This window comes from Osmia lignaria, chromosome 6, assembly GCF_051020975.1.
Source record: "Osmia lignaria lignaria isolate PbOS001 chromosome 6, iyOsmLign1, whole genome shotgun sequence".
Classification (NCBI taxonomy): Eukaryota; Metazoa; Arthropoda; class Insecta; order Hymenoptera; family Megachilidae; genus Osmia; species Osmia lignaria.
In genome coordinates this window covers 6,437,490-6,460,830 of record NC_135037.1, presented here as the reverse complement: position 1 = coordinate 6,460,830, position 23,341 = coordinate 6,437,490, and the positions used below count along the sequence as shown (strand labels likewise).

The 23,341-nt window shown below is 34.6% G+C and overlaps 2 protein-coding genes and 1 long non-coding RNA gene across 11 annotated transcripts in view; 2 read left to right on the top strand and 1 right to left on the bottom strand.

Moving 5' to 3' along the window:
- The window catches only part of alpha-Man-Ia (alpha-Mannosidase class I a), a 350,946-nt gene that overhangs the window by 300,675 nt on the left and 26,930 nt on the right, over positions 1-23,341 (top strand). For all 3 annotated transcript variants that reach the window (XM_034318322.2, XM_034318324.2, XM_034318323.2), the window contains one exon: positions 5,037-5,252. In XM_034318322.2, coding sequence (XP_034174213.1) covers positions 5,037-5,252 — 216 coding nt within the window. The remainder of the gene's footprint in view (positions 1-5,036; positions 5,253-23,341) is intronic.
- Positions 239-15,773, bottom strand: LOC117601508 (uncharacterized). Of its 7 annotated transcripts, none has more exons than XR_004580729.2 (4): positions 15,643-15,773; positions 14,748-15,089; positions 14,278-14,490; positions 239-368 (listed from the first exon to the last, which is right to left on the bottom strand). It is a non-coding gene; the product is annotated as an uncharacterized LOC117601508 (long non-coding RNA). The 7 variants fall into 7 exon arrangements; XR_013062258.1 differs by lacking the exon at positions 239-368 and adding an exon at positions 5,983-6,325; XR_004580730.2 differs by lacking the exon at positions 239-368 and adding an exon at positions 11,929-12,681.
- On the top strand, positions 16,290-21,741 carry LOC117601507 (uncharacterized). The gene is made up of 9 exons (XM_034318325.2): positions 16,290-16,754; positions 17,104-17,223; positions 17,293-17,413; positions 17,491-17,731; positions 17,981-18,094; positions 18,163-18,253; positions 18,362-18,507; positions 18,765-18,897; positions 18,977-21,741. The coding sequence occupies exons 1-9, from the start codon at positions 16,605-16,607 to the stop codon at positions 19,028-19,030; spliced, it is 1,170 nt and encodes a 389-aa protein (XP_034174216.2). The 5' UTR covers positions 16,290-16,604; the 3' UTR covers positions 19,031-21,741.

The following is a 23,341-nucleotide window of genomic DNA, read 5'->3' as shown; positions in this document are numbered from 1 at the left end:
CTCGTTATTCGAATATCTTTTTTAGAATAAAAACTAAGAACACAAAATTGAAGTGGATAAAATAAAGCAGAGGATAGAATTTCCTTGAATTTCATGTCGAAAATATTCAGACTCGATTTCAGGTCGATGTTTTCTATTTTTAGTTGCATCGTCATTTGTCCATCTTTCGCAATATTTATCGAACAATTCTCGATACTTCAGTCAGGATCTTTCCAGAGATATTTTTAACGAAGATCTCGAGCACCGTTAACGTTGCACTTACACCGATTCCAGAGCAATGAAAAAGTTTCCATCGGGGAGGAAACAAGTTTCGTTTCCATTGCTTCGGATACAAAGAAACCAGAATTGTAAGCTGTTCCGCTTGTATCCTGCAACAGAAATGAAATTCAGGGAACACCTTTATTAAAGAAGTTTGCCGCACGATAATTTCTTCGTACGTACAAGCGAATGCAACTTTTTGAAAACAGATATTGCTTACCGGTCAAATTAAATGGGAAACTTTTACCTGCAAGCAGAAAAGCATTAGTGTTTTAAAAAGTAGTCTGATATGATGCGCAAATTGAATTCTTCTTATTAAAAGAAATATCTTTATTATTTCTTTCTACCTTTTGTAATAGCAATAATCTACTATAAACATTGAGTTTTACTTTGGAAAGAAAAGATTCTTGTTCTACTGTTTTAAGCAATCAAAACTTTGAAATTTAAACTTTGAATTCTCAAATGGAATAATATCATTTGTTCTCCATTACTTATAAACCCTTGAAAGAGTTTCATATATTCGAAGAATAATATTTGAAGGAACAGTGTAATATTTAGGAAATAAAAGTAATATGGAATACAATATTAAATTAAAACTGGGGCTCTCTCCATAGTCCGTCATCTTAACACTCTAATGGCTAATATTATGTATTTGTAATTTTAATTTTTCACTATAATAATACTAATTGCAATTTGATAATTAGTTATTCAGTGGCGTACATTACTGACGCTGTCAAATATAATTCCAATCAGAAACTGATTAAAATTGCAAGTACTTTCCATAATAAATCGTGATACCCAGGAAAATGAATTTTTTAAAGGTTTCATTTCCTTCTGGAAGTTCAAATTACAATTGTGGTTAGTCGATCGGATCAAATATACCTCGAATGGAATTACAATCGTGTACATAAAATATCTCCAAGTGTATGATAACGTTTGTCGAGAGGGGAAACGGTCGTTATCTAATGATCGATGAACGAAATTCGATGCGAACGATCGTTTCGGTGAAAAGTTTTCGTATTGCCGGAAACCGCTATGCGGGTCGGAGTTTTTCATAAAGCCGTATCGGAAACGAATAAACCCGGCTGGTATCCGTAGGTTGTGGGGTCCGGCATTCTTTTACAAAATTTAATGGAAGCAAGGCGAAAGCGAGCTTCAAAACATCGTAATATCTCAGCGTCGAGCGAATCATAAACCGTCTGAGGCTTTTACGAGGGAACAGCCGTTCTTTAAATGGCTTTGCGATCTCGATCTTGGGACACGGGAGACTCGGCAAAAGCTATCGTCGATATTTTCCTTTGTTCGTTGAATCCTCCGAGGATAGGAAACATACCCTTCTGGCGGGGAAAAAAGAGAGATGAAGGAGGAAAATGAAGAGAGGTGGCCAATGAAATTCACGGAACAGGCTTGAGAAGTGGTTTACAGAGAGAGGAAAATGGAGACAGGGGTGTGTGTATGCAAGGGAAGTAGAAAGAGGAAAAAAATGAGGAGAAAAAAGGTAGCGAAGAAATAATACATAAAGGGAAGAAAATAGTGCACGGCAGAGAAAGAGAGAAATGAAGATGAAGAAAGAAATACAGTCGGTTACAAAAATGTTTAGACACCTACGTTATTAGAGTTATGAACATAACCCTTTATATTTTGAATAAAAATACAGTGCAGTTATCAAATTATAAAATTAATAATTCTAAACAATTGGTGGCTTCGAATGAAACAGATATTTTAATTAAAAAGGTTCTATATTCGCAGTGCAAATTTTCTCTAACATGCAGCATTGGGTGTGTACCTATTTTTAAATTGAAAATAAATTGAAAAACTAGATAAATGAATTTTATTGTATATTTTCAATTTATTTTCTATAATTTAAAATAAGAAATTAGAAATTAGAAATTTGTCATTTTAGCAGTTTTAATTATTTTATTATTAGATCAGATATCTATTGACCTATGAATACTAATTAATTAAATTGCATTTTGCAGTTCTTGTTTTCGAATCAACTGCATAATAGTTGCATAGGAAATAAATCCAAACATCACTTTTTGAACTTGATCGAGAACATGGAATAGAATATCAGGAAGAGAGTTGGTTCCCAATTTTTTTATTTCTTTTTTTCTCTTTTTTTTATGGAAAGCAATTCTCCAACGAGTCAGTTTTCATCAATCGAATCCCAGTTGAGATCGAATCACACGCTGACTGATTTTCGATGCATCGTCGCGTGTATGCACGCGATGCAAGTTTTTCGCGAGCGGATCCAAGTGGTTCTGTGAAATTTTCCTCGGTTTATTTATCCAACCCCCGGTCCACGCTCAATCGGCTGGCAAGGGTTCCTCTCTCTTCATATTTTTGCGAGCCACGTTGGCCGTTCGCGTTTTTGTTTATTAATGGAAACGCGCCGTGTGGCTCGGATGAAAAGAAATTTCCCCTTTTCGCAGGCCTCGAGATGCATCCCTCGAGTGGCCTCTCGATGCTTCCATGCCAGCTTATCCAACAAATTGGTTGAAACTTCCCTATGCCAGACAACTTTTCTTTCCCTCAGGCTTTAAGAATTTCAGGATATTAATGAATTGATTGGATGGGATAAGCTTGCTGAAGAACGAAGAAATTTGTTGGAATTTTTTTTCTAATTTTCATAAGAAGAATTTTACTTTAATTACACATTTTTTAATTGCTCAGAATTGAATGCCAAATGACGAAGAAACAAAATAAGCATAATGGATGAAAATACATATTTTAGCGTGAAACGGATCAAAGTACACGGGTTTCATTAGATTCCAATGTGTGCGTACATTTCTGAAACTTCATTTTCCAACCTTATTCCCCGATCAAATTTCTCTTTCTGCATTTCTAAAACCAATTTCTGGGTTTCAGTTTCCTTTCGATTCTTCCAAGTTATAACACGAACGCGAGTTTAATTATTTGGAACCGTGAATCGATTTCTCGTATTACATTTCTTTCGACTATAAATTGAGACTTCATAAATCTAGTTATTCTAATTTAATAAATATGTTAATAATTGTTTCACAAATTATCATTACTCTATATATTTTCATATTTTACGAAGAATTTGAAGATATTGCAATCCCAGGGGCGTAATATTGAAAAAAATACCTTTCAATTTTTCTTAGTTCCAATTTTCTCATAACTGCATAATGTAACGTGACGTTTCAACAGAAATTTCATGACTGAAAAGAGATAATATAAAATTATATTAAAATTATATGAAGATGATTGGATAAGAAATGTACGAATGCAGAAGGTTCAGATGTTGCAGAAGAAATGTTAAGTAATCATAGTTAAATTTTTGATTTATCACGAAATACGTAACATTGCCAACGAGATGCGGCATAAAATCGAAGCAGAATAATCTTGCGGGAAAGTAGATAGGATGCAAGGCAAAGGAGGAAGAATCGAGTCGGATGGGAACCGTGGAAGGAAGCGACGTAGCAGAAAATTGCAGAAGGCAGCCATCGTGGTGGCTGGTTTGCTGGAATCGCGACGTTCGACCCTTTTTGTCGTTATCCACGTAATCGCGACTAATTTGTTCTGCACCGACCACAGGGAATCGCGGCAAGGAGGAGCTGCTCTCGACTGGTAATCTGGTTAACATCCGTGTTAGGATTAAACCATTAGCCTGGTGGGAAAGGATACGAAGGGAACGACAACACCACTAGAGAAATTCGTGTACGACGTGCACTCTCGTTCGATTATTTTCTATACGAAAGGGTATTTTGAATAACAAAATTGTCTAAAATAGATTTTTCGAAGCACCAATCATCAAACTGTAGAATTAATAATGACTAATTCGATCGACGAACGTTGCTCCAAATTTTCAATTAAATATATAACATGAACCTTTTACATCAACCTAATATTTCAAACCTTCAATCCTATTGATTTCCAATGAACCAATACTCCTTGTCAGTTACACGAAATGGCTTTTCCAAACGTAAATAACCTTCTTGGAGCAGCGATAAGTTTTACAGGGTTCGTTGTCAAAATTGTCACCGTGTCCGCTAAATTTCATTCCATTTTCATCCGTCATGAATATCAGCGTGTCAAAAAAATGCTGTGCCTCCTCGACCCCCTAGTGGTCTCTCTTTCTTTCGTCGTTCCAGCGATTTATTGTTTTTTTTTTCCTCCTCTGCTGCACGATGACTACAGAGAGGTAGAGAGAAGGACCTCGCTTCTGTTGGTGCCATCGGCCAGGACCCTGGGATATTATACTACCCCTGAATTATACGTCCATAAAAACGTGATGAAGCGGCCACGGACTGGCAGAGGCCGGCAAATGGCTCGAAAAATCAAAGAGAACGGGAATAATGGTCAACGAACGGCCAGACAGGCTAATATATTCGTTTTTCTCGCTACGATTCGCGTTGCTGTCCACAACCAACGACAGAGCCATTATTTTCGTTCACGATGACACGTTTGACGAATCTCTCGGACGGAATTACGAGCCTTCGCAAATTTCTTCTCTCCTTGTTTACCCCTGGTCGATTTTCTTCTGTTTCGTTTTCGTGAAAGATTCCAAGTAGTGCGTTTGACATTTTCTGCCTGGCTTTCAGTAAATTCGGGAAATATTTGCTATAATAGTATAGAAATATTTAGTAAAATTGTTTTTTGCATCATTGAAGTCAAATGATTCTTAATTAAAATTCTAATTTTTACAAGAACTCACTGTATTTATATTATCTGTTTATTTTGTTTAATGTAAAATAAAATTGTTTATTTTCAAAATATGTATATTTGATCTAACTGTTTATTTTTCATGTTGACAGATGATGAAACATGGCTGGGACAATTACGTGAGATACGCCTGGGGAAAGAACGAGTTGAGACCGATCTCGAAGAGAGGTCACAGTGCCAGCATCTTCGGTGCTTCGAATATGGGCGCAACCATCGTCGATGGTCTCGACACCCTCTACATCATGGGCCTTCACGACGAATTCAAGCAGGGTCGTGATTGGATCGCGGAGAACCTCGACTTCGATATCGTGAGTACCTATTATTCTTTCGTTTCTCGTTTTCTACCGATGCTTTCTTCCATGGAAATCAAGAATCAATACAGGTTCTCTGTTAACAGAGGGTACCTTTGATTTGTGAAATGGATTTTATATTGACACGTTAAGAGAACGTGCTTGGGTTTGATTATCAACCGGGACGAGTTTTATCGAGCTCGTGAAAATTGTTTTAGCTTGGTGATAATTTAGTAATGTGAACATTTTAACACGTTGCCTGACACGCTGAGCTAGATCATATTAATAATTATTACACAGATGGTAATTCAATTTTGGTACATTGCAGTATTAGTGTAATTTAGATAGTCTTTTAATTATTCAATGCTATCAACGCGTTAATTAGACATCTCGTTAAAATTTATTATTGTAGAATGAAATCTTTCATCATTTGGTAAAGATAAATTGATTTTAAATTATGTTCTTTATACATTTTATAATTTTTAATGTTCGATCAACTATTTTACAAAATGCTATATTCTGAAAAAGAATTTTATTTCAAACTCTTCAGAAAAGAACGAATTTATTAACTGCTACTTTTCAAATCGCCACGTTCTTCACACCATTTTGAAAAGCCACTGTCTAGACAGAATCGTCGATATTCCAGGTTGTTCGTAGTAAATTTTGTTCTTCGAGTAACACGTCTCGCCTTAAACGTGACCATAACTCCATAAAATTCGTTGGTTCTTCTTTCTTGAAGACAGTTGATCTCTCAATAAACACAGACATATTGGAAAAAGTGTTCAACGCACGCAGCGAAAGCAATTTCATCGGGTTCTTCCCTGGCGTTGGCCGACTTGAAATCCCGATGGAACGTGGACTTCCGTCGCGTCGCGTCGCGTCGCGTGTGCACACACCCGTCGAAATCCACTGGTTGACGGTTTTTCCTTGCCAAAGCCCGCGAAAATGTGTTTACTTTACCCGACGGGGGTAAGACGTCGCGATCTTTGCTCGGTTGAATCCGTCTTCAAGAGTGAATTCGAAGCTGAAGAGCTAGATGGCCCTTGAAATTGTCGCGAGATAATTTAAGAGAGACTCAGCTGATCGTGCTCCTGAAAATGGAATGTTCAATTTTGTTGCTGAAATGCTTTTTCTACGTTTCTTTCGTGTTAACTTCGGTCTTTTAGTTGGTCGCAATTTTTTGGAAAAAATGTCAATCGTTCAATTAAAAAACAAAGTTATAAATTAAAATTGATTGCATTTTTATATTTGCCATCAGTCATGAGCAAAATTTTATAAATGCAGTTAAACGTTTAACAGAAAAAATACTTCCTTATTAAAAATTATATCGCTTCGTTTTATACGATAATTATAATACCACAAGGAAAAGCGAAAAAGAGATTCAATCTAAAGTTAAACGATGATCAACGTTAAAAAATGGTTAAACTTCCTTCCTCGAAAATGAAGCGAAAATTAAAGGATATTATGGTACTTGCAGTTTGTCTTCCTTTGTTTCCTCAACATGTCAAGGACAAAGGGAGTAGCAGATTAATTTTCACCCGGTATATTTTAAACTTTGTAATCCCCTTTCCAAAGTTGAAACTGGTCGTTCCACTTGAATTTCCCTCGAAAGGATTTTAACCACTCCGAACCACGAATTAATACAATTGAGGACAATTTAAAAAATCTCGAATTATTTTTTATTTTATTCGCTATCCAATATATACAATTATTAAATTAACTGTAGCAGTTCAAGTAGATTAAAAAGAGCTGAGACTTAACTTCTCAAATGGAAAAAATACAGAAAACATTATTTTTCTATGCTTTCTTGACGTGGAATGTTTAATTGTTTTTGAAAAACATCGTACATTTGAAGGGTTAAAGACTAAATATGTCTGTAGGGAGTTACTTTGACAGGGTGAAGGGGGGATAAACGAGAGGAAACAGCAAAAACAAGGGATTCTCTACCATTGGTCGAGCTCCCACGAGGATTTTAGATAATCCTTTGAGAATCGAAACTATAGTGAAATGGGGATCAAACAAATATTCTCTGACCTTGACAGACAATGAAGATTCTTTCTAGAAGATTCTTTCATTTTACCTTCTAAATATTATTTTGAATAATTGTTAAATTAATATTTCTTGTATTTCAATGAAAATTTCACAATTGAAAAGACATCGTCTGCATGAATAATTTTTACTTTGTATCTTAAATAATAATAATTAGCACGGGGTAAAATTAATATTGCTGAATACTGAATTTCTATAGAAAATGCTGAAAATTTATTTTAGGAGCTTGGAAAGCACTTTAATTAACATGGAAACCGATATTGCAAACATTATTATTTGACTCGTTTCGCTACTGTTATTATATGTAAATTTTGTTGAAAGGAAAATTAAATGAATACAGGATTACAAGGATTCTGCAATTCCATTTAGATCTCAGAGGGAAATGTTTGGTTCGTTTAACCGATTTATCATTCAGTAGAGCTGCAATTCATGTAGAATTATATCCTTTTTACAAATTGATAATCTTTCAAAATTAACGAAATCTGTTCGAAATACTTATTCGCTGCAATAAAATTAAACTTAATTACCAAACACGACAAAAAATTAAATGAAATTGATTACAGCACAATTGATAATGCAACATTTTAAATATAAAATATGAGAAAATATAAAAAAGTAACATTTTAGATGATAATGTGTAAAAATACCCGTAAAAAGAGCAATGAAACACAGAATGTTACTTTTAAACATAAAATATGTAAAGAGCATTAATTAATTTTTGTATGCAAATAAATTCAGGAGACAGTGCAAAGAATGTCCTTTAAAATGCATTTTGTTGAAAGCCGATATCTCAATTGGTTCCTGAGATATAGCGTTTTGAAGGGTAGCGTTGAAAATGCGCTAGGAGATGAATGAAAGACAAGGACACGCGGAAGCGCCGTGACCTACATTTTTTCTCGGAAATGCGTACGAGTAGTAGTAGAAGTAGTAGTAGTAGTAAAAAACAGGTCAGACGCTGCCATTGAGTAGCGCACGCGAGTCACTGACAAGGATCGAGCTATTGTGCGAGTGAGAAACAAACGTAAAACCATCAAAATTACGTTCATCTTCCAACGACGATATCTCCGAAAGTAAAAATCCTATTTACATGTACTAAACGGCATTCTAAAGAGGAAGATTTCCCGCTTCTATCGATGCTAACCATAATTTATTCTGATTTTTTAATCACGTTGAAAATTGTTAATAAAAATGGTAATCTTTTTGAGATTGAAAGAGAGGTGTCAGATGATTGTTTTTGGTTAGATCTTTTAACAGATAAACTTATTTAGACTAAAAGAAACAATTATAGTGTTTTTTCAATTGTATTTGTTTAAAATATATTTAACAATATTAAACAAAGCAAATAATTTTAGAAACTGCTTTGAAATTCCTGAGAAACGTAATGTACACTTATGAATTGGATTATTTTGAATAGATAGATCTGTTCTTAGATTGTTTATTATATTATTTATGTTATTATTTTAATATTTAGTAGGAATTTTGATTAATTTATTTTTAATTGAGCAACTCTTTTCGATTTCTTTTAAGCCGATTAAATACACAATTTCTGCATTCTGTTAATTTCATTTGGAAAAAACCTATAATTGTCTCTTTAATTATTGCAGTACAAAGCAATAAATATTGGAAAATGTATATTGGAATTGATTGTCGCGTTAAACAGACGAACTGAATGGAAATGATTGAAAATATTTCCAGCTGTTGTTGGTAGAAGGAATATGGTATTAAATGGAATAATATAAAAGGCAAAGACAATCTTGGATGTAACGGGATATTAAATACACAATCTGAGGCAAATCGTGCAACGGTTACGAAGAAATTAATTCCTGGTAGGTTCGTGCTTTGCGGTGAGAACAATTTTGTCCCCGCGTGCCATTTGCTTCGTCGCGATATTAATATCGACATTCCATCGCCAGCGATGTTCTTTCCCGTTTGATAAATGAAAATTCCTTAGCACAATGTACTGCTCACGTTCCGTAAATATCAATAAACGTACTGTCTTTTATATTTTAATCTCATCTTATGTTAACTTACGTATTTCATCCTTAGAGAAATAATCCTTTATTCCATTAATATGTTCTTAAAGAATCCAACTCCCTCATAAGTGACAAATCTTTCTTTTTTCAATTCGAGTTTAAAATGACAAAAAAAAAACCATTAATTTCTTAAAATATATAGTAATCCAAACGTTGAGTTTGATCTCACACACAATTCAGTTATTACAACTGATGCATTATCATTAAAAGAAAATTCATTTAATTTTCCCAAAGACCAAGATCCGCAATGGTTTAATTAGGTATATTTTAATAAATAGTAATCTGTTATATTTTAAGAATAAAATGACTAAACTATTTAATCGACCGATGATTTTTTCTAAAGATTAAGATCGATCTTGATTTAATCAAACTTGTTCGATCAGAAATGAAACAAACCGCGCAAGGTGTCTAATAATTCTCGTTCTGTGGGGAGTCGTTGAACGCGACGCATCTTTCTGTGTCCGGAATTAACAATCCAACGTTGGAACTCGTTAATTAACTTAATCGTTATGTAAATCAGTATGCCAGCCGCTTCTCGAGGGGGGGTGATGGTAGGCAAGGACTAAACTTTGCACGGGTGTTTTCGCCGGTAGACACCATGGTCCCCGTGAGCAGCAGCCAGCAAACTTAGCTCGGTTTATACGAACTTGGTGTAACAGTCCTGTTACTTCTGCACCCCGAAAACTCTCGGTTATCCTGGTTGCCCATTCCACCAACACCCACGCGGTATTAGAGAGTATTCCTAAGTGGATAACTTGGCGTATTAACTGGTAACCACGCTCGTCGAGCAAAATTCTTGCCTACCATCTACGGCCAAACGAGTCTTTATATTGTATTATAAAATAATTATTTTCTATCTTGAAACGAGCTACCCCAACAGTCGGGTGAGACACAGGATTATTTTGATACCAGAGAATATTCGTGGAGATTAATTAACTCTGTGATTAATGGAATTGAGATTTTTAAAGCTCAGAAGATGGAGAGTTGGAAGAGTTAAATTTGGATGGTTATTTTTGTTGATAAAATAATTTTGCAATGAAGAAATAATTGGCAAAAAATAGAGCGGAAATCAACCAAAATTTAATTGTGTTAGATAATGAATATATTTTAAAATCAATTGGCGCCTTCGTTAATTCGAATGCAGAAGAGATTTAATAGTAATGTATATTTTATTCAGTCAAATCATTTAGAGAGTTTAGGTGTTAATTAGAAACACTCAGACTATTTACATTTTATACAAATAGACAGGTATAGAAAATAATCCATTAGTACTTGAAGAAAGGATGCAAAAATAAGTTAACTAATTTGATTTCAAATTGACGTGGAAGACATCTACCATGGAAAACTAAATTATAAAGGATTGACAAGTGAATAATACCATTAGAGCAATTTCGTGTTTTAAAGTTATAATTAGAAAAAATTTAATGATTTCAAGCTCTAGTGATTGACTATCTTTCTGCCGAATATTCTGACATTTTCTGTAATGACTCGTACATATCTAACGGAAAATAAATCTTACAATTTTAGCATCATTATTATTTCACTAATAACTTCCAAACTTAATACACATTCAATAGAACATGTATGAAATCCTTCGAGATACTTGATCTGCATCGAAGATTCCCATTCGTTCGTTAAATATTATCCGATCTTGAAATTTCAGCGACAGCAACGAGTCTCTTTCGAGAGAGTAGTCCGTTCAAATATTTGGTTCCTTCAAGGAATATTCCCGGTGGATTTCGATTCCTGGCATGGATAATAGGACATCAAACATTTCCTTGGTCTCTGCCAACCTCAACTATTTATCGTGGATTCCTAAACGGATAACTTCTCGTATTAGTCACTTCACCGCACTGCAAACTCGTGCGCGGAAACTGCTCCATTGCTCTTGCCAGAATTTCACCGTTACTATTTCACACCTGTACAATTCTCTTACCATTCTTCGTGTAATATCCTCGAGTTTTCCATCGTTTAACACGTTCGCAATCACAATGAAAGAGACCACGAATGAATAGTATGACAGAATATAATTACAAGTATAATTCAACTATTTTTCTTCTTTTATTAAATTTTTCACTTGTGATCTTATCTAGGTGCTTAATACTTATCTTTCTCCTGCAACTACTATTATTGTCCTTCAATATTTAACAACAATCTATAAATTCTAAAGAACACATGGCTAGCTTCACCAAATCAATTCTCACCCTCCACAATAGCTCACGTTCGACAATAACGATTCCAATCGTTGCACACGAATCGAACCGTCCCGCGACACTTTTCCACGCTCTTGTGCCCGCGTACGAATAACAAGCAGCCGGATTAAAAAACACGAACGAAAGGGGCACTCTTTGGGGGTATTAATCTTTCGGTGGCCGTCCAAGCGCACCCTGTCGGCCGTCCCGGCTGAAATCAATTTCAATGCGGCGCGTATGCAAAAAGGAGGGATACGGCCGCATAAAACGCGGCAGCGAGTGAATACACCGGTGCAACGATATATATTACCTTCTGCAAGATTTATAAAAGAATGAAAACAGTGCGCGGAGGCGCTGAGGGAAGGGAAGGACACCGTCCGAGGTGGGAACCGATCGTGAACGGGTTATATGGACTGGTCCGCGATTCGGATGGCCGATAAATTCCAAGAGGAAGCTCCACGGGCCTAAACTGGCCCGCGGGTTAAAACGAAAAACTTGCATCCCATTATAAGCTACCCGGGTCCCATGTGGCTCGAAACGGCTGGAGATACACCCCAAATTTGCTTATATGGTACCTACTAATTGTTACTTATTGCTGTAGGGTTTAGTGCTATTTTTGTTCGTTTATAGGTATGTGAAATTAAATTACAATAATTAGCAACGCTAAAAGAAGATCAAAATTAAATTTTTGTGTAGGTAATCATTATCGCAAATTTTAAAATAGATAATAAAAATAAAAATTGTTATATAGGTAATCGTAGTCAAAAGTCAAATTGTTATTTTTGTCCTCGATACATTATTATATAGGTTTAGAGGTTTGGAAGAATCCTATTTCGTTTCTTCTGCAAAAATTTCCAGACTCGATGTATTTTTCAGTAACACTTTTCGCAGCAACGGTTACGCCAGCGAATTCGTATCTCTTGACGCATATTTCGTGCACGCATTGTTCCTGGAGACAGTGCTCGCACCGACGTTGCTGGTGCATTTTTAATGAAGCCCCTTTCCGTTTTCGGTGCCTTTGTGACCAACCGTGGTCCAGGCACGCCTTTGCTGTAGCATTTTGCTTTATTTGTCGGCCTCCTGGGACACCTACTGCCATTGAACGTCGACCTTGTTGCCTTCAGCCAGACTATGCGAATCGTTTCTCGAAAACGCATATGAAATTACTGTCTCCTACATAGAACCATTCCTTTGTATGAATTATTATATTTTAAACGCGCCTTTAGCTCGAAACGTTTTCTCGTTCGTTTACGTCTGTTTTTGACTTCAGAATGGAAACGAGGTTCCAGAAGTAATTTCATTTAATTAGAAATGGAAAATTAATGAATAGCAAATATCCCATGCATGGAATATTAAAAAATCTCAAATCAGTCGATGTATTATCCACGCCATTTTCACGGTTCACTATGGATAGGATGAGTTCGAAGCGCATCAAACTGAAGCCCATCGGTTCCGAAACTCTGATTGCTCAGCATGCGATGGAAAGGTATTTATCAGACGGTGAAAAGGTTAATCAGGATCACGTCAAATGCAGACTGGCCATGGTTACGGGGTTGGGCGGGTACTCTAACCATGCAAGTTATGAAACCTTGTAACATCGCCACGTAATATTCTTTATCCTGCACACTGTAATTAGAGGAGTAGTATCTTTTATATATCCCAGTTTCGAGATCGTTTCGACTCATTGCCTACTAATCCCTTCTTCCTCGCGTACTTTTAATCAAGGTGATCCTTAAAATACCTCGTCAAACATGATTCGAAACGGTCCGCGAAATTGCAGCTCGGTTTCGTTTATGTTCTCGAATTAGCCGGACGATAATCCGCTAAACGAGCGCGCTGCTTGATGAAAAATCATTGATGACGATGGACGATAATTAACAACCCGTAACGTGTTTGTTTTGCATTCAGTGGAATTTTACTTGGGAAAGTTAGAAGAGTGTTATAATGTTTAAATTTTTGATTTTAATTTTATGTATATCAGTTTTTTAAGAGTTTAATTAGTATTAGAGAGCTGCATGAGATTAAATATTCAGATCGAAAATTTTGTCTCAAATTTGGGTAAAGCTGTGAAAATTTGTTTGACATATAAATTTATTCGGGTGCCCGTGATTTTGGAAACGGAATATTAACTCAGGAACCGAAACGGGTACCCGAATAAATTTGTGTTGGACAAACTTTCAGTGTCTCGCCTGACCCGACCCGAAGCTCAAATACCCGAATTTTCGGATATCCGCACACTCCTAATTAGTATATAATTAATTGTTGATCCTCTTTTTTCAAAAAATTAGATTTCTAATGGATACTCTTTTATGCATATCAGTAATTCGAATCAGAAAATTCGTAGTTCTTTAACTGTACTATGGAATAGAAATATCACAGCATCATGGTCGACGGTAGAAACAGCAATCGGCCGATCGTTAAGAAGAAAGACGACATCCTTTGGCCGTGTAAACACAAAGGATCAGCCTCTATTGATCCTACCTAAGGCTTCTCGTAGCCTCCTCGTGATTCAATATCAATATCACTACGCCTACTCTCGTCGATTCATTCGACTCTAAGGCCTGACAGTTCCACCACAATACTACAAATAAAAGTAACAAATCCTGTACATTACTATAAATCATTCAATATCTCTTGTTTCTTTACTTCTTCTTTAGTCTATTCATTCCCAGAGATCGAAAATCTATTATTTTTTATTAAAGAAAACAAATATTTGCGACTCAAGTTAGAATATTAACGAGTTAAACAATATACCTTAATATTTTTTACCTTAATTCTCGTTGAGGTGAGTCAGGAACCCCTAAGGATATTCTTCTGAGAATTTCTTGCCATAACAGAAGAATCGAGAAGCCGTTACAGTGCTCATTGTCGATCGAACAAGCCACAAATCGCTGTTCACGATCTCATGCCCACACGAATCGGTGTCTAAGCGATCATCGAGTAGAACTTGTCCAGTTGGTACGTAGGTGGATACACAGCCTGCTAAAAGTACAGAATATAAATTCACCGAAAATGGTACCTCGCTGTTAAAATAATGAATCCTTTTAATTTGGCCATTCGTATATTAAGAGATCCCAAAATTCCAAAAATTATGATTATGGTTTTTCAATATGGAAAACATTCAAAATCCTTTGTTTGACCATTTCTGTTATCTTCAATCGCATAAATAGTTATTGCAGATTATGGTATTCTGATTTGAGGGCATTGAACTGTTAGGTATTTAAAAAATTTCACTTTACCTCATTATCAATAGGTGGTCCCCATGGTTTTGAGGGTTAGTGTAGGTAGGGCAGGCTGTTAGGAAGGAAGGAAGGACATCAGAGGGATACCGTAACGCTTCGAGCAATCAGTTATGCCAGTCGGGGGCCCTGCGACTAGCAATTTTGCGATTGCTCACCTCGAAACGGCGCATAAATCACCGACATCAGCTCCGTTACGCTGCTCCGCTATTAAGCAACCGCTTCGAACAACTCGCGTCCATCGTACCTGCAGCTTTCGATTACGATTCTTTCTTACGACGCTGCTCCTGATTCCGATTCACTTCCGTTTAGGTTCATTGGATGAGAATTAACTCGTCGATTCTGAAACGAGAGAAACAATTGAATATTTTTGTTTTTGTCATTTCGAAAGGTGAATATTCTCAAGTTATTTCATGACATAAAAGTGTTATAGAATGACGTTTACGGGACATCAATTTGAAATTGAAAGTTTCAAGATAAAGGCGCCATTAATGTGCCCAATAGAAAATTGTTGATTGTCCATTAAAGCAAACAATGAATCAGAGTGAAATTGGTACTTATGACTTCATTTCATCACGTAAAAATATTACAAAACAACACTTGTTGTATGGCAATTTAAAGCTTAAAATTTTATGAAAACGACTGCATAAATGTTTCATCAATGTTTTTAATATAAAGCGGCTGATTCTTTGTTGAAACAAAGGATTAACCAATATACGGCTTTAATTTCGTCCATTAGCAAATATTCAATTTCCGGCGGCTTTTATGCAAAAATGTTATATCAATGGATTTTTCCATTTGTTATACCATACAGAATCTGCATTTTTATATATAAAATATATAAAAAATATTATTATTCTTAAAGCATTATAGTTTGATTAAATTGAATACATACTTTGGTTCAATTCTATTAATATTCTCAGAGAACATATTTCTTTATTAAAATTCTTTTTATAAGCCATTCGACGAATAGAAATCGTTCATTGTCCCCATACAATGATCTTTCGCTCCCAGCTCAACAATGCATGCATGTCATCGGCAGCAACACGTGTGAGTCACAATGAAACACAATGTGAGTCACCGTATGTGCATTCTTATCACTGAAAGAGTTAAACTTCATTTATCAATACAATTCATGCGTCTTATTATTTCAACAAACATCTATCGTCCTTAGTATAACACTTCATTTTAATTAAAAAATAAAGTAGAAAAGTGATCTTCATTTTCTTTTTCTTGAGAAATTAAGAACCTTATTTTCAATTCATTCACTCTATCAAGAGAATATCGATTTTTCTGTTGAGCACCACTTTTACTCCATAATTTATATTCACACCCTTTAATGAGAAATCAATTGCTTTTTGACAGTTATTTCCTCGCGTTCATAATTTTCTTTTCATTTATGATCAATACAAATGAAAATTGAAATTTTTATTTTAATTTCGAGCGCACTGTTTAAACTGAAACGACACTGCACTTTATGTAAATTTTACAAAAGCTACTATGCTTTTCACATTTCCCAGCAAAGACAAAACAATCCATACCGTGCAACGTATGAAACTACAATGACGGGGGTTTAGAAGTAAGAAAAATTCTGCGCTTGCGTGGCAACTGAAATAAAAAGGGGAAATATTCGAGAAAACTTTGTCACGATATTAAGTGTAATTTAGCCATCAATGTATTTTTTTCACCCTCGCGTAGCGAAAAACTGTTGCGTGCATCGAACTTGCAAATTGCACCCCCCGTCAATCATTTCGGTGCCACCATCCCTCGGTTTTGTATCTTGAAAACACCATGGAGGGGTTGTAGAGCTTCGAATCGATTCTTGACTCGCATTCGTTGGTGAAACTTCGTGCGAGCATGTTGTTCATCGACAGATTTGTCTATACTTATACTTTTCACAAGAAACTGCTTCTACTTTTTGGTTTTTGGCCAAGTTCCTATTCGTGGCTTCAAAGAATTCAAATTTCTTTCTTCTATCTTCTGTTTGTTATTAGCATCATTTTGCAGGTAATTAAGTGTAGTGTTTTAAAGACATTCGATACATTTCTTACAGTCAATGTATGTATTTCTTCAATATTAATATTTTATAATATTTAATTTACCGATTACAAATTTTTGTGTAACTTACTTTACGAAAGTTATATGTGATTTTGGATCTTTTGGGTAAAAAGTAAAGATTGGGTCTTTTTTTCTCAAAAACGGTACTGTCAATTTTTCTGAAATTTATCAAAAACATGTGTTGCATCGAAATTATTAAATTAAAAAAATGTCAAGTTCCTCTAACTTTTTTATTGCATTATCGAACCTCCTTAATTAAAGTCTTAAATTATTTCATCAAATTGACATTTCTTTTTAGTTGGCAAATATTTTCTCGTCCGACTGCAATTTTGACTGCATCACACGTGTATTGTCGATTGTTCTTCCGAACATAATAGGTGCCACTAAATTCATGTACAGTCATATTTACAAAACAACCGTAAGTTTTCTATTGAAAGCATACATGAATCTCATGTACTATATTAAGTGTGTTGCACCGTGTTAATAGGTGCAAAAATTATTTATGAGAATTGAGATTGACTGGGAATTTTTGAAGGATGACGAAGAAAGTATTGAAATTCTGCGAGAGTATAGAAGAAACATATCTATGCATATAATATGTGTGATTGGTATAAAAAATAAATATAATATTATTTCTCGATCATTGATCAAACATTTTTATAATTTTCAATTACATCGTTTTTAGCATTTTTCTGTTGTAGTTTTTCAAGTACTATGGTACTAATTATCATAGTAACGTCCCCGAAGGAAATATCCGATGATTGCACGGAATTTTCGTCACTTTTGCTCCATTTTGAAAGGAATATGTATAATTCTCTTGGTTTTATGTCAATGATCGGATTCATAGATTGTATTTTCGTTTTAATCAGTGAAGCCACTAATGCGTTTATATCGGAACACGTGTGTGGTCTGTTCAGAATCGTAGGGTAAGGAATATAACAATATTACAAAACGAAAAACTTCAATTTAAAAAATTTTTTTTAATTTTACTACCAAAGTATTTGATCGATACTTGACTTTTATATTTTATTAATTTCTCTGATGTTTGTTTTTTGGAGTTAGTCGAGTTGACAAATGAGCGATCCATATTATTTTATTCCGACAGGATGAAAGTTAGTTTCACTGACATTGTTAATTTTTCATTGACATTGATGATGAACATTTAATTTTAACAGACATCATTTACGGCGCGCATGTGATGTGAATGCAAAGCTTCCGCTTAATGAGAGAAATGACAAGATTTGTTCGAAAATAATACATGCTATACGTGTTCATGTGAGAGCAACAAAGTTGGTATATCCATATAATTTGTCTTTTTCAATTCAACAATTCAACTTCTCTTTTTCACTTTTTTGAGGCTTATGAACACTTTCTGGAACTTGATTGGAACAAGTTACGTAGTGATTTATCTTTGTGGTACCGCTTCAATAAGCTTAAATATGATAAACGTAAGTAATATCCCTAATTTCCTTGTATAATTAAAAAATAATCCGTACCTTATTAAATATCTTATAACATAAATAAATAATGAAATTTTGCAAAATTGTTGAATCTAGCTCGTGGAAGATGTGAGACAAACTCACAGTGTGAGACCGGTAATGACATCAGTCATGTCCATGTTATATGTATACGTTTATTTCTTTTTCGCGAATTATTTTGGGCAAAGAGTGATCAATCACAGTGTGGATATTTTTCATGACGCGTAAGTGCATTTGATTCAGAAATAATTAATTTAACTTTTGAACAGCGGAGCCTGGATCAATCGTGGTTAAAGTTAAATGTATAATTTTTAACCGAAAAGGTTTGATATATTGGAAAAATAATTTTAAAAGAGCAGTGTAGAATTTAGAGAATGAAATTAGAATTGGTGCTCTCTCCATGGTCCGCCATTCGAGGATTATCCCTAAATCCACCATTGTCACGACTAATTTAAATTCTTAGAATTATTATAAATTTTAGATACAATTCTCGATGGTACGAAATTCCTATCGATACTCAAAAATTATATTTGTTCATTCTACAACGAAGTATAAAGAGTTCCGCGTACATTATACCTGGTGTACTCATATCATCGCACGAATTTCTAACCACGGTAACAATGATTTCTTCGTAACGACGTATAAATATTATTACTATGAAATTTACCTAAAAATTATGCAATACTCTTTCAGATCGTAAAAGTGTCGTTCTCCTGTTTCACCATGTTATGTTCGTTGCAAAAATAACGTTATCTCCTATGTTTTCATACGAGACGTGTATGGTGAACAATGAACAAAACGGAAACATAAAATATGTATATGGTTAACGAGTTATTGTTATCTCATTGATGTTTTCCTGCACCGTATAAATGAATATTGTTCTTGATACACAGCGCCGAATCGATAGGGGGGCTAAGGAGGGCTACCGCCTCGGGCTTTGCTTTCTAGGAGGCTCCATTCTAAAATTTACTATGTCAAAAATTCTGATGCTTGGAATCCACTATAATTTTGCAAATTTTTGACGCAATTATTGTCGCAAAACTGAATCTTTAAAAATTTCAATTTTTGAACCAAATTTATTAACCAAGTGGCCCTCGAAGGTTTGTTAACCCCAGGCCCCCAAAACCTTAATCCGGTCCTGTTAATACATGTATTGTTGTTAATGGATTTGCATTTGGAAATTATAAAGGGCATGTTTGTTGTAATGTTTACGTAACTGTTGTGTTTTTTAAATAAATTTTCTACCATTTCATGTTTCCTATTTAATATAGCTGGATATTGAACAATATAAATTCTTTTTATCGAACAGCGGAACGAATGGTATGAGATAATTTTATTGGATTATATTTTTACTTACTCGTATAAATATTGGTCTTATAGTGATATTGGTGATGGTGTTTTTCTGGGTTCATTTGATACATTTATTAGACCATGGTAGTGATAATTCTGGAAGAATTTCTGAAAAATATAATTTAATCAGATAAAAATAAGTTTTTCCAAATTTATATGTACATAATATTTTTATTTTTAAATACTGGCTTTCCTTCTATTATTCTGCTATTCGTAAAGAAAAAGTATAGTAGACTCCCGTTATATCGCCACCGACAGGGTTATAAGAGCGAAGAATTTTTAAGCTTAAACGCTCCCGTCCAGCAGAAGGGGGGATAGGATTATAACATTTTTATAAACTATGATAGTGGAAAAGCAGCACTAGTATGCTTGAAAATCCATATGAAAATCAAATCACTCGCACGGCAATATATCGAGAGTTTACTGTAATGCGTCATACCACAGCCACTTTCCTTGTGGTTTTCTTCGAAAAACATTTCACTAGTGCAATAAATGTCAGCCAGAAGGTGGACAATGAATAATACATTCTTCTAGAAACAAAACAGGAGAATCATATAAATCCCAACTAACTAACATCTATATTGTCTGTCATTGTCGAATTGCAGCTTTTATGCACTCTTATGCAACTGCACTTTATGTCTTCCTCTTGGTATGAAATTTTTTCAAGTAAAATCTCTAATACGTTTCAACAACTAATATAATGAATAGATTAAGGTATACACGTTCCTTTTATGTTATAATTGCAATTAACGCCGACACTTTGGCGAAGGTATCTACGTAATTATAAAGCAGTTGATACTGTTTGAAGCTTTTGAATGTAAACCGTATTCAAAAGGGACGTATTACCAAGGTTCGTCAAGGGTCTGAAGACGCATTAACATAGTGTTTAGTGACTAATAAGACACTGATACCAAATAGATATTAATACTGTATCAGTGCATTTATAAACCTATGAAATTAATTGCAATATCAGAGAAAGTCTAGAAAAGCTATAAATCTTGGTTACAAAACAATTCAAAATATTTATATATTTATGAAACGTTCCGAGTTATGATGTAAAATATGTTTGGAATTAAAATAATACCATGAAACATTTATTTAGGACATTATACACAAGACTGGGCATGCTATTTCTGGTTAAATTTATGCTATCCAGCTTGTGTATATCACTTAATAGAATAAGGCTGTACGAACACGTGGCGCCGTGCCATTTCTCTACCTAAATTGTTATTAGTCTTTATGCGGAAAACCAATAAGGAACACGTGCTTGAACCAGATGGTAAACTTGTTTCATCCTTAAACAGTTTCTGTACCATAACGTATCTATGCACCAATGTCGGACATTCTTATCTATTCTACCAAATATTAATTCCTAGATAGTATTAATATAAAAAAGAATTTAAAATTACAGAAGTGATCGGTAATGAAAGTGTTAATATTAAATATTACGTTTACTCGACAATAAATGTTCATCAACTATGCATTCTCAGTCGTTAGAAATCAGAATTTGTTTCACAAACGCGCATACTTGCTCAGTCATCCGTAATGAAATAATGACAAATGAAATCACAACTCACGCGACGATCGCGAACACTCTTAATCATCTCGCGTACCCCCGGAGCGTATCGTAGCGAGCGGAACGTTGTTTCGAGGAGGATTCGTCGCGCAGACTGGCTAGAATAAGGTACAACTTGTTGCGCGGGATGGAACGACAATGAGCGAGCAAAATACAGGAACGAAGGGGAAACAAGTCGAGGCATAAAACATGCAGTCACGGAAGGGAAGTTGAACGACATTAAATTTCCATAACGCTGGGAAGGACCATCTGTTTTACGCCTAAGATACTCGAACGTAAATGCACCCCTTTTACAAGTGAAACCCACACATGGTGGATTGCGTGTTTTCCTCCACCGTGTAATTTCCACGATTTTGTCACCTACCGGGAAACAATGTAACTTTCTGTATCGATCAATGGCAATCTTAAGTGCAAGCTATGCATTACCGTTCGCCATATTGCATTAAGCCCGATTAATGTTTCAAACGATCCACGTAAGATAATGATAGTGGAGCTAATGCATCGTGCGTCGTGGCGGGGTGCGGCAAGCTTCTTAATCGTCCAACTTCGCAGATGCGTTTTGACGCTCGTGGAACATGAATCGTTCGAGGCAAACTGATTATGGAGTTAGCAAAATTTTATTATTGGTCCTCGGTCTGTGGCCGTACGATAATAATAGATTGGTCAAGACTGTGAAAAGAATATCTATCATGGGATTTTTCCTAAAATGCGATAAGGACGCTTTGATAAACACTGCATGTTACATTCTATTTGTTTTCATATCAGTTGTGAAATACTATACCTTTTGGTTCAACGAAGAAGGTGTAAGTTTTATAAAAATTTAGGAAAGCTTAACTTTTATCGCTTGATTCGATTTAACATTTTTTGTGACTTTAGATCAAGAAACTAATTGACGCGTATGGAGGTATTCAAAGATGAACAACAAATAGTCGGAAAATGCATGAAAACTGGAATGTTTTTAACTAACAGTTTTGCATGTAAGAATAGATTTCCTGTTTGCTGGTTTTATGATCGTTGAATATATTATATCTACCTTTTTCAGTTATATCAGTGGTCGTACAAAGTTTTCCTTTTCATTCCAATTATTAACAATCTTCCATTTACAGCTTATTCAAATGAGTTTCTCTTATTTTATGGTCATTCGTTCCGTACAATCGTAATTACCTGAAATCGTATTGACGGATACAAGTGGCAAGTAGTGCGAACAAGTAGATGATTTTATTATACATAATAGAGGAACCTTCTTCGATCAAGAATCATTAAATTTGAATCGAATGGTCGATTCAGTAGGTCGCACCGAATTTAGTTGCATCTATAATTTCTGTTAAAATGAAAATACTTTGATGACGTCGGCGATAATCCCTTTTGTACGTATTATCGTTAAATTTTTATGGTATTATGTCTGGTTATCGTGAAACTAAAAACAAGGTAAGCGTGGCAAAACGGAGTAATAGTAATTAAGTTATATATTCAGTTGATTTTCATGGAAGAAATATATGTAAAATTTTAAAAAATAAACTGAACAACTTAAAATAAACTTTCGCAATGTTTAATGTACATAATATTAATATGTGATTCTTTTCTTTTTATTTCAGGTAAGTACCTTCATAAATTCCTAATTGAAGAGTATGAAAATCTAATTACAGGTATCGTATGCATGTACATTTCTCTTGTTTTCTATCTAATACATCATTAGAACATCAAAGATTATTTTATATGGTTTGGAAAAAACTTGATAAACAGTATCTTATTAACACAGTGCAGAAGAATAATCGAATATCTTTTAAATTTGGTAACGCAAATTAAAATGATTATTGAAGAAGAATCTTAATTCCTCTCACTTATAACACTAATCAAGTGTTGTTTTATAAAGAGTGCACTAATTTCTTGATTTGTATAAAGAAATAAAATAAATTATTCAAAATATGCAAACTGTGTAAAATGTGCGAGACAAGATAATATCTTAATTCACCTGAAAAGAGGAAATATGTTATACAAACATAAATTTGCATAAATATGAATAATCTAGTTATCATAATCCCGTCTCACATTATTATCTCTACATAATATGAAAAATAACAGTTCTTACTTGTAACAGTACCAGAAAAGAACAGTTTCCTATGTTTTTGCGT